General features: G+C 42.0%; 3 protein-coding genes across 4 annotated transcripts; 1 reads left to right on the top strand and 2 right to left on the bottom strand.

The window, feature by feature from the left end:
* Positions 1–535: 535 nt before the first annotated feature.
* LOC140774125 (lysM domain receptor-like kinase 3) lies at positions 536–3,074 on the top strand. Its single transcript, XM_073116991.1, has 2 exons — positions 536–580; positions 2,058–3,074. Exons 1-2 carry the CDS (start codon positions 536–538, stop codon positions 3,072–3,074), a joined length of 1,062 nt encoding a protein of 353 aa, XP_072973092.1.
* A 1,047-nt stretch (positions 3,075–4,121) lies between these two features.
* On the bottom strand, positions 4,122–6,123 carry LOC140769206 (inorganic phosphate transporter 1-6-like). The gene is made up of 2 exons (XM_073109833.1): positions 5,983–6,123; positions 4,122–5,879 (listed from the first exon to the last, which is right to left on the bottom strand). Exon 2 carries the CDS (start codon positions 5,868–5,870, stop codon positions 4,254–4,256), a length of 1,617 nt encoding a protein of 538 aa, XP_072965934.1. The 5' UTR covers positions 5,871–5,879; positions 5,983–6,123; the 3' UTR covers positions 4,122–4,253.
* A 1,229-nt stretch (positions 6,124–7,352) lies between these two features.
* On the bottom strand, positions 7,353–10,993 carry LOC140769211 (serine/threonine-protein phosphatase PP1-like). Of its 2 annotated transcripts, none has more exons than XM_073109853.1 (4): positions 10,668–10,993; positions 8,503–9,062; positions 8,207–8,420; positions 7,353–7,666 (listed from the first exon to the last, which is right to left on the bottom strand). In XM_073109853.1, exons 1-3 carry the CDS (start codon positions 10,849–10,851, stop codon positions 8,229–8,231), a joined length of 936 nt encoding a protein of 311 aa, XP_072965954.1. In that variant the 5' UTR covers positions 10,852–10,993; the 3' UTR covers positions 7,353–7,666; positions 8,207–8,228. The 2 variants fall into 2 exon arrangements, with proteins under 2 accessions (XP_072965954.1, XP_072965946.1); XM_073109845.1 differs by having other exon boundaries at positions 7,353–7,669; positions 10,668–10,992.
* Positions 10,994–11,696: the final 703 nt, after the last annotated feature.

Below are 11,696 nucleotides of genomic sequence, written 5' to 3'. Positions count from 1 at the left end.
ACAAGAGTTTGGCGTCAGTGAGTGACGTACTCCTGATAGTTAGTAATGTGACTATTTTAATGACTGAGAAAAAAAATTTAATATCCAATGGACCTAAACATGTCAATAAATCACAAGTGAATCAATTTTCCACCGGCTCTCATTTTTTATTCTCCGGTGGACCCCGAAGAAGATTCCGGTTAACTTACATGACCCAGTTTGCCGCTGTATAATTACAAGAATCCAAATCCCATCAGGATAGAAATTGAGATGGAGTCAAGTATTAGATTGACATGAAGGAGAGACCCAGAGAGATAATCGGAATAAATGTAGATAGAGTAGAACATAAGGGGTTCTTTTTATAATTTAATTTAGTCTATATAATTAAGTATATATTTTTTGTTATAATAAAATGCATTCAATTTATATATGCGGTATACATTAAAATCTATTAGTTATTTATTTATTTTAGCAAAAGTTGCTAATGCTATGTTTTATTACAACAAATAAAGGTATTATATCATGAAGTAATTATCTCAATTTATTTATTCAACCTATGACCACACAAAAACCAGCATATCTCTCTGCTCTTACTGTCGTGGTATATAACTAACAACCAAAGTTCACAACTAAACAGTGGTTAATTCACGACTCACAAAATAAAAATTCATCGTTTGAATATAAACTAAACCAAGCAACCTAAAGACCTACTGTTTTGAGCTACAATTATATTGCTATCGGGAGATTCAAGAAAGCAACTTCCAAATCAATACGAGAGTTCTTAAGCAACACCCTCCTCGAAAGGACAAGTCACCATCCATTAGCCATCTTTCATCTCCATTAACTAATTCATCTTCTTAGCCTTTTTTTTTATTATCTCCTTACCTTACAACTTTACTAGCACAAGAATAAAGATGATATTTTATGCTTGAATTCTTCCACAACCTTGGATTGATCAATTAGCACTCTATTATTTATGTCCAACCAAACATGGAAGCCGAAACTCAAACAAGAGTCAACTTATTTAGTTCCTCCTTCTAATATAATTTTTGACTAAAAAATTAGTACTTAACATGTTTAGATGTACTACTTAATTCTTTTAGCAATAGCTACTATTTCAATAAGCTTCTTCACATATGAAATCTCATAAAAAAGGTAGTTCACAAACTCCCCGTAGCCATAAAAAATATAGATAGTAATTTCACTCAATCCTCTATGTTGCAGATTATTTTTATTAATTCATTATTCTGACATACCAGCACAAAAGATCTGGAATGTTTAAATATATTTTCAATTTCTAGATTTTGAGGAAATGAGTGAGAGATAATACTTCCATTGTTCAGAATTCGATAAATAAATTTTATAGAATTCTCTCCTAAGTGTATCATTTAGATTAATAACATTGCTATCCACGGTTAGAATTCATTATTACAAAGTAAAAATATATATATAAATATAATTAAATTATAAAACTAATGTAGAGTTATCTTGTCTTTTCTACTCCTATCATCTTATCCATGATTCAGTTTTAACCAATCCCCTTGACTAAACGCCTGTTTCCTTGCCGGTTCTAATAATCACAAAAGTTTTTTTGCGAGGACTGAAGATAGCTACATTTTTCCTTCTCTTTTTTATTTTTATTTTTATTTAGTTTAGTATGGTATCATAATATTTAATAGAGTCTGGTCCGAATTAGTTTTCCCAAATTTTGGCGAAGCTCTGATTAAATTCAAATTCAAATCCAAAAAATCATGGAGACGTGTACCTTGCGCAACTCCCTCCTTCCCGATTACAATGTCCCTTTTCGTTTCCTCCTCCTCCACACTTCTTCTCCGTTAAACCCCTAATTCTGACCTAAATTTCTCGTATCCACGATTCTAATGGTTTCTCATTCCTCATCGCTTACCCCTCATCTAATGTGCAAGACCAAATCCTCCGCCGCTGCGTCCACTCCCAGATCCCGTACGAAGTCTTCCTCCTCCAACCTCTTCGCCTCCTCCTCCTACCCCACCACCGCCGCCGCCGCCGGCTTCTCCACATCCACCAACTCCTCTTCCGCCTCTGCTTCCACTCCTAAGTCTCGCGCCTCCCTCGTCGCCGTCCGAGAGTCCCTTCCCGAAGCTGCCGTGTTCTACCACTACTCCGAGATCTCTGCCGCTACCAACCAATTCCGATCCAACGCCCTTTCCTCCTCCTCATGGCGCTGCGTGCTCCGCGGCCGCGACGCCACAGTCTACCGTAGCCGCTTCATCTCCGGCGACCCCGCTGATATCCCCCACCGCTTCTCGCGCCTCGCCAAGGGCAACCACTCCAGTCTCCTCCGCCTCATCGGCGCCTCCCTCGCCGGGGACGAGCACCTCTACCTGGCGTACGAGTTCTGCCCAGGCGCCTCCCTCGCCGACTGCCTCCGCAACAGTCGGAACGCTAGCTTCACCCCTCTCTCCATCTGGATCTCCAGGATCCAGATCGCTGCTGACATCGCCGACGGCCTCGAGTACATCCACCACCAGTCTAACACCATCCACAACCGGATCAAGAGCTCCGGCATCATCATCACCGATCCCGGCCACCGCGCCAAGATCTGCCACTTCGGTGCGGCCGATCTCGCCGGGGAGGTCCGCTCCCGCGAGCCGGATTTAAAGAGATCGAGCAGCCGGCGAAGGAAGATCGAGGGGTCGAGGGGTTACATGGCACCGGAGGTGATCGCCAGCGGGGAAGTGTCCCCGCGATCCGACGTGTACGCCTTCGGCGTCGTGCTCCTCGAGATCATCTCCGGCGAGGAACCTATCAAATACCGGTTTGACGAACAAAGCAAAGAGTCCGAGAGGATTTCGCTAATCGAGACAGCGACGGCTGCAGTCGAAGCGGGAAGGGTGAGGCAGTGGGTTGACCGGCGGTTGCGAGACTCGTTTCCGGTGGAGGCGGCGGAGGAACTTATCGCGGTGGCGCTCCACTGCATGGATCCGGAGCCCGATAAGAGGCCGGATATGACGTGGGTGGCGGCCAAGATATCGAAGCTATTCCTCGACTCGAATGCGTGGATGGATAAGCTCAGTCTCCCGACCGAGATATCCTTGTCCATTGCGCCTCGGTGACCGGGTTTATGACGGTATTCGAATAGTGAACCAGAATTAATGCACCTCAGACGTCGACTAAAGTGGAATAGGGAATACTATTCTTTTGTTTATTCTGTACATGGTATTCGTATTCGGAGATCGGATAGAAGGAAAAAGTTGTACGACGGCAGTCAATAGAGTACAGAATCGACAGCTTATTTATTAGTTTGTTTGCCTTATTAAAAGGGTGTGGTGTGTGACGCAATTAATACGTAAATGTGACGTTGTTATTGGAATTGTTCGAGCTGTGTGTGTAGAGTTTTTTCTTAGGTTGTGGGTGGCTTGAAATGCCCAAATAAATTTGGTGGGCTTTTGCAGTCCTTTCTTTTGTTGTTTATTCTAACGTTGTATGTCATCGTAGCAGTTCAAAGGTTGGATTTAAGGGAGTATAAGCTAAAAGAGTAGCCAATGTGCCTCTGGATTATAAAAGCGAACAAACTCAGAACATCTAAAAAGTACTGCTCGGATTTAATCTTATGATCGTGAGTTCAATAGATTTCTAGCCCGTCCCAGCCCATTAAGTTGAATTTCTTCTTCTTCTTCTTCTTTTTTGGTTAAAAAAAAAAAAACTTTACTTGACTCACGAAAAGAGATGGCGTCTGAGTGGGTTGAGTCGACCAGGATTAGGAGCCCAACAATAGATTATATATTTATGAACTCACCCCCCGGGTCATTAGAGGCCGCAATCTTTTCACCGCCACCAATTAATGCCAGCATATTCCGGAAGACGCAAGAATATTCTCCTTAAAAAGGCCGCATAAAGGGCTCTGTTTACCTTTGTTCCAAGGAAAGCACAAAGGAAGAATCCTTGAAACCGAAAAAAAATTCCCCGACACGTAGGCCGAAGCTAAGATCGCAATTGAGCTTTAGTCATGTCACCTGGTCCCGGAATAATAAAGTGCTCCTTTGGAGCTTTCCCATGTCCATGTTTCACAATTGATCAGTTCCGCTCTTTAACTCCTCAACCAAAGAAACAATTAGCATAAGTAATACTAATACTTTTACTTATAATTAAGTCCAAAAATCAAGAACAACTAACCAACCATTGAGACATTTAACATGAATTCAAGAAAAGACAAAAGAGAAACAAATTACAAAAGCGAAGATTTGAAAGCCTCACGTAGCTTGCTCTCGTTCAAGATATCTTGATCATATTAATCAAACAGGGACGGTTCGATTGTTACTGGCCGTACCGGCCGCCGCATCGCCGTCTTCCTCGTTCTCCCCCGACATCTCCTCCAGCGACTTCCCCTTCGACTCCGGCACGAGGAAGGTCAGAATGAGTCCCAAGAAGTTACATCCGGCGAGCAAGAAGAGCGAGTTCCTCACCCCAATCCCTGGCGGGTAGCCGTGGTCAGCCTTCGCCGGATCCGGGTTCTGCGCGAGGTACAAGAACCCGAACGACCCGATAATCGCCCCGAGCTTCCCGGACGCCGCTGATATCCCGTGGCACGTTGATCTCAACCTCGCCGGGAATATCTCCGCCGGCACGATGAAGGTGGTACTGTTCGGCCCAAAATTCGCGAAGAAGAAGGTGAAGCCGTACATCACAATGAACCCGATGTGGTTCCCGTCGGTGGTCCAATGGTGGTATGGGATGGCGAGGCCGAGCATGAACACCGTCATCATGGCGAAGCCGAGGATCTGGATGGTGAACCGCCCGATGACGTCGATGAGCGCGACGGTAAACCAGTAGCCGGGCACGGTGCCGCAGAGCGCGATGAGAGCCTGCGCCCGCGAAATGCGGTAGAGTTCATCGAGCGCGCTCATCGTCGCCGCCTTCGGGATCCACCCGATCGCGCTAAAGATGTCCTTTTGGAACAAGTTCTGGGAGTAGAAGGCGATGTCGAGGAGGAGCCACGTGGTGGCCGTGCCGAGGAGGTGAAGCCCGTGGCGTCTGAGGAACTCGTGTGAGAAGAGCCCGAACGAGTTGGCCGCTTCTGTTTCGTTCGATTCCTCGACCCTCGCTTGCTCCTCCGTGATCTCGACTTGTAGCACCTTCGACATATCGGCGGCGGCCTTCTTGGCGTTCTTCGCGACGAGCGCCGTGTATCGCGCGGTCTCCGGCATCTTGGCGCGCCAGTAGTAGGTCACCGCGGCTGGGACCGCACCGAGCATGAGGATTAAGCGCCACACGTAGTCGGCTTGTGGGACCGTGGAGCCGACCGGGTCGACAGCGTAAGCAGGCGCTGGGAAGCGGGCTTTGAAGGCGGCCGAGATGACGATGGCGGTGAGGCCGCCTGCGAGGATGCCGAAGCCCTGCATGGCGAACACCGCGGCGATGAAGGCGCCGCGGGTCTTCTTGTTGGCGTACTCCGACATGATGGTGGCGGAGAGCGGGTAGTCGCCACCGATGCCGAAGCCAAGCCAGAAGCGGAAGAAGCAGAGCGTGGCCATGACGCTCGTCGGGGTGCTGGAGAACGAGAGGCCGGAGGCGACGGAGCAGAGAACCATCAGCATCAGCGTCATGCCGTAGACCTTCTTCCGGCCGAGCTTGTCCCCGAGCCAGCCGAAGAAGAGCTGGCCTGAGAGGGTGCCCACGAAGGCGACGCCGTTGACCGCGGCGGAGACATGCGGTGGGAGGGAGCCCGGGGTCGGGGAGCCATCGACGTGGTAGTAGATCCGGCCAAGGAGCTTGGTGACGAGGGAGATGCAGAAGAGGTCGTAGGCATCGGTGAAGAAGCCCATGCCAGCGACGACGATCGCCGTGAAGTGGTACCATTGGGTCTTCGCCACGTCGAGGGCGTTCAACACCTGCAACTGCTCTCCGGCCATTTCTTCTCTCTTCTCTAATTACAAGAAATTAACAAGTTTAGTTTTTATATATAAATTGACGGCAAACCAAAAAGAAATAATAATAATGATAAGAGAGCAATTGACATATCACCTTTCTCTCTTCCGCGGAAAACGAAGGAGAGTTAGAAAAGGTCTCAAAGGAGGAGAGATAGAGAGAGAAGAGAATAGAGAAGGCTACATATAAAGATCAAAAAGTGGAGGGTTTTGGTATCTACTCGAGGAATATTCTCATGATATTACTAAGAAAGCTCTTCCTCCATACCCTCTTAATATGCTTAACATTTGGCATGAAATTAGGATCGAGCCTTAATACAGTTAAGAGTATAAATGGAATTTCAAATGAATTGTACTCCTAAAAAAACGATTTAATCTTCATTTCCTATTATTTCTCTAGGTGATATTGGATATTTAACAACTTATTTTTAGATCATATTTAAAGTACACACAATAGAGAGTGCAATTTAACTCAGATATTAAGAGATCTTATCATAATTAGATTATCTCAAAAGATATATATGGGAGAGTGGAATTTAATTTGAACCAGATTTTATCTCCTTATTTCGGATAATATAAAAAGAATATGTGAGAGAATTTTTATTTTAATTTGCTTTTCTCAATAAATATATATGAGATAGATAGATAGATAGATATTTGATTTTAATCAGATTCTCTCCTTATGTTGGATAAAGTCAGAAGGTTAATAGGTGTGAAACTTGGGAAATTTTAACACTCCTACAAAGTTAGTCGTAAATAATTCCCACTAATATAAACATGAGAATGTTCGTCATTGGGTGAGAGGCTTTGCTTTAATTCATAGCCCCAGAATGTGCTTCAGTATTATAGCAACTGCAACGAGACGCCACAAAAATTTTCCTCCTGATTTCCCCTTTGTCTATGTCCAAGAGGTTGTATAGATTGGATTTATTCCTCTCAGCACAATATATATATATATATATATAGAGAGAGAGAGAGAGAGAGAGAGAGAGAGAGGTCTCCATGAAATGAAATGTGGTTCGACTAAAAGTGGAACCAACAACGCCACCATTAGAGATTGCTGATTCTGTTTGCCAACAATGAGAGGCCCACATCTCCTCCACCAGTAAACAAATCAAAGATGGAATAAGATTCACTCGATAGTGTTAGTGGGTCAAGACTAACTTAGGAGTAAAAGTGAGGGTTTGATGGCCATCAGAGATCCTTCTTCCACCATCCTACTTTGTATGGTAAGTGGGTTGTTCACCAACCAAAAGTTTGCAAAGGTGGACACGAGGTCTTGTGTTCCTTGGAAACATGAAGGGAATCAAGATTTGCCTCCCAGATGTTCGAATGAATGCAAAGCTTATCATGTTGGACGTCAGCAAAGCCACTCAGAGAGAGAGAGAGAGAGAGAGAGAGAGACTGCAACTAGTAAACCATTCACAGGAGAGTAGCAACTTCAAGTCACACAAACAAGCTAAGCAGTAATCAGAGAATAGCATGCTAAACATATATAGAATATCATCGTGTGTCACAATATTGTTTAAGAAACTTTTAAATGTTCTGCTAACTTCTCCTAAAGAGATTTTTTTGCATTTCGATTAATGGCCAAAGTCACATATTCAACCAGATTCACTAGAGTGAAACCAAAATAATTCATTCCAATGCTGAGAAATAATTGATGTACATAAAGGGATCAGGAAGTGTTCCACATCAGATAGCTTGCTTCGGATTGCGAGAATTTGGTGGTTGGGCTCAAACAGGTTTAAAAGGCCCCAACTCAATCGCTAGCTTTCATGCTTCTGCACCAAAGAAAGGCAGCTCAAAGGAAAGGCACAGAGATCTTGTTAAAGCATTATGGGGCATATAAACCAATTATATCATCAATTTTATTTTTACGGAGAATCTTAAATACTCATCTATGTGGACTCGTTATTGTAATTCCATTTTTGGCAATATTACTTGAAATAATACAATTGTATTATCTATACTCAAAAGATTAATGCATGAAAGACATTCAATGGTTTCAAATAACAGGAGTGCCTAAAGCTGGAAATAGGAGCATGCAACCCAAGGGCCTTAGTTTGAAGCATAAACCTATATACATTACAATATCGAAGCATAAACCTATATACATTACAATATAGTGCTCAATATTTTCACCCACTGGGTGTGCCCAAGTTGGCTATATGAGCTGGCGGCCCTGCCTCAGTTGTTTCTAAAGAACCAGCTGAAAACTAGAGAAAGCAAAGCAAAAGAGTAAGGGTATGTTATTGGTTTCCTTCCTTAGCACTTATGTCTCCAGGTGTTTCACAAAAAGTTGCATAGCACTTAAGTACCTGGTAGAGAGGGGTTCCAGATTTAGCTGAAGTTGTGGTACCAATGATACTTTGCTCTAGATTCTGCAGGCTTTAGTATTTGGAAAGAGCACATAAGGGTCGAGTCTACACTCATCATTGCACCATCATTGTTGAACTCACCACAGTAATTAGGTGCTGAGAATATTGTAACAAGTTCCCTGTTAGCAAAGAACTGATAGCCATCCTCAACCACCTAAAAGCAATAAAACCATAGTTAATAAAGAACTAAATTTATTTCAGGGCTACAATGTGAAAAGCAGTGTTTCGTGCAAAACCTGATGAGCACGGCATATGAGGTCTAAATTATGCTTTACAAGGAAGTTATTCACCGTATCAGTCCCAAAGGTATATGAAACCCCTCTGTCATTATCTCCCCATCCCTGAATATTTTTACTAGGATCTGACCAAAGAAGATCACATAACAAGCCAGTGTCTGGCACATCAGTAGGGCGTGCCAAGTTACGTATTTGATCCAAGTTGTTCAACTCTGGAGAAAGACCACCATGCATGCAAAGAATCTTGCCGTCAATTAGAGCTGCAACAGGTAGGCAGTTAAAGCAATCTGTGAAGACTTTCCAGAGCTTTGAATTGAATCTGCGTTTACACTCATCATAGAACCCATAGATACGGTTTATGGACGCAGACTCATGGTTTCCCCGTAGGAGAAAGAACTTGTCAGGATATCTGATTTTATATGCTAAAAGAAGGCATATTGTCTCTAGGCTTTGCTTCCCTCGATCCACATAATCCCCCAAGAAAAGGTAATTAGATTCAGGTGGAAATCCACCATACTCAAACAGCCTTAGAAGATCAGAATACTGTCCATGAATATCACCTGTGAGCCCAAAGAAAGCATAGAAGTAAGATAAAGACCAAAAGAAAGTGCAAGAATTAACTTAGTTTACTCAGTATTCTACACCAAATGGAGTAACCATAAACAGATATCACTCGAAGATAAAGTGACAATTTAATCTTTGAGAAGTATGGAAGAACCTGCTTTCTGGAAGAAATCAATATATTTACAAACACTGGGGAAAAAAGAGAGAAGTGTTCGATGCCTAAACACCGACTCAGACTACCCTTCAGAACACCTTGATCAGAGCATAGATAACAGAATCGTGGAGATGATGCTCCATCAAGAATTAAGTAGCTACATCTAAGTCAGCCTGAATGACCACTGCAAAGATTTCTGCTAATGGAATAGATATTTGATGAGCTATCAAAGAATGGAAAGGCGGTGAAACCAAATAAGAATTACATCTCAAATCATTTCGTAGAGGTAAGATAATTAATATCTGCTTATCTTTTGAGTAAAGGCTTCCTTGAAGATACAAGAACACTAAACTGGAACAGGTTAAGTGGTTACAATAAAACATTCAAATCTTGCCTTATGCTCCAAGTCCTTATGCTTACTCAATAATTAAGCTCTTTCCATCATGACGTTGCCCAAAATGAAATCTTGAAAAACTATCACTAAACCTTAGTACATAGAATACACATTTTGTCCAACATGTGCAACTGGTGCCCTACATCAAGTTGAGCTTTTGCATATCATACAATAATTGAGGTAAAGAAGATAATGCAAAAATATGATAGTTCGATAGGACTAATTCTCTAGATTATAGTTGAACGAAACAAAATAATCCATGTACAGTCTGTGGACCAGCTGCGGAGCTAACCTTTGTTCTATTGGTTTGGTGGTTGCTACCAAGACGATTTCTTTATGCTAATGGGGACATTAAAAGCCCTGATATTAGCTAAAGCTGCCAGAAATCAGCTTGACGAAGAAATTGCTAAATGGGACAAGACTTGATGTAGTCATGCACCTTGATAGAATATTAGCTACGGATTACACAGTATTATTACATCTAGCCATGCAATGTAAAAAAATTGGAGACCATCTTCAAGGAGTTTGAAAATTTTGTAAGTCAAATAAGTCTATGTTGAAGTTTGCGTTCTACATCTACTGTTAACCTGAATGTTGACAAACAACTATGAAGATAGTTAATGTTATCTGGCAAACATAGTATTCGTCGATGAAAATAAACAAGGAATGGATTTGGAACATAGAAAGAAGGAAAGAATGGACGAATCACAAAAAACTTAATAATTTGGTTAATGAAGAAAAAGAGTACATGTAGTGCAATTACACTTACACTGGGCTTGGTACTAAGATTTACCATACAAATGCTAACTTTTCTTCGTTCCAATAGATAAAAATTATAGAGTCAGAGAATGATAGAAGATACCAATAACTAATAAGTCTACGGATTGCAAAGTTCTAATCCATTAGATAGCACAGGAAGAATCAAGATGTTCTTTGACCAATTACCATCTACTTATTAAATCAGTAACCAACAAAAACCCAACTCCAAAATCCCAACTTGCGCAAACCAATCATAGAACACTAAAAATCTCTCAGAGGTTGTAAAAAATTTACCACAAATCTTGATCGGCGCATCAAGCTCCAGTAGATTGGGCTGGTTCAAGAAGATGCTCCTGGAGTCTGCACACAGCTGCTTGATCTCCGCCTCCGTGAGGTGCGGCCGCGCCCGTCTTCCGGGCCTGACTCCTTTCACTTCCAGCAGCCGCCGTATTATCTCATCGAGAGTAGCATGATCCATCTCTCTCTCTCTCTTTCTCCTCCCTTGTCCTCTCGGTCGCAGGGTATTCTCTGCTCTGGTAGAGGAATACCCGAAGACGAGATTCTTCTCTCTCTCTCTCTCTCTCTCTCTCTCTCTCTCTCTCTCTCGCTCGAATGAGAGAAAAGAGAACCTTTTTGGGTTCTTTCTATAAATTATTAATTCGTTCCCAAGAGGTCTGACCTATGAAGGATCGGATTGGACGGTTTGGGATTCACTCAACCTTCTTTTCCAGGAATATTTCATTTTAAACCCTACGGACATAGTTTTTCATTTCTGAGGACATTACAAATGACACCTTATACTTTGACTATTTCAAATAAAGCCCTATTTCTTCTATTATTTAGCAATTGAGCCCTCAGTTTGTTATAAAAATATTAACAACCAACCAACGGCACGGATTAAGATTGGAATATTTCTTCAATTTCAAATTTTAAATTATTACACAATCTTTAAAATTAAACAACAGCAGTTTTAAATCTTGAATCTTAAGATTTTGAGGCTCGATTCTTTTTTATTCCAGGCTATTTCGAAGGTTTGATTTAATTTTCTCAGTCAAAAGGTAGACAGACGTGTCTTAGTTTTTCTTTTAAAAATATTTTAATATTTATTCATAATATTTTTAAAATCTACGATTCTTCCTTTCTATTAATCATTAAAAACACCCGACTAAGATTTTTTTTTAATGAATATTATATTATATTATATATATATATATATGATATGGATCTAAATTAGGATTAAATTTCTTCTATAATTATAGATGGGTTAATACGTAATGAATAAAGATAGAATCTCACATCCAACAAGTGGAAGTATATAGAAAG

This window comes from Typha angustifolia, chromosome 2, assembly GCF_048772165.1.
Source record: "Typha angustifolia cultivar Huaian chromosome 2, ASM4877216v1, whole genome shotgun sequence".
Taxonomy (NCBI): Eukaryota; Viridiplantae; Streptophyta; class Magnoliopsida; order Poales; family Typhaceae; genus Typha; species Typha angustifolia.
Note: the sequence above shows the minus strand (reverse complement) of the source record. Positions and strands in the feature narration are given on the sequence as shown.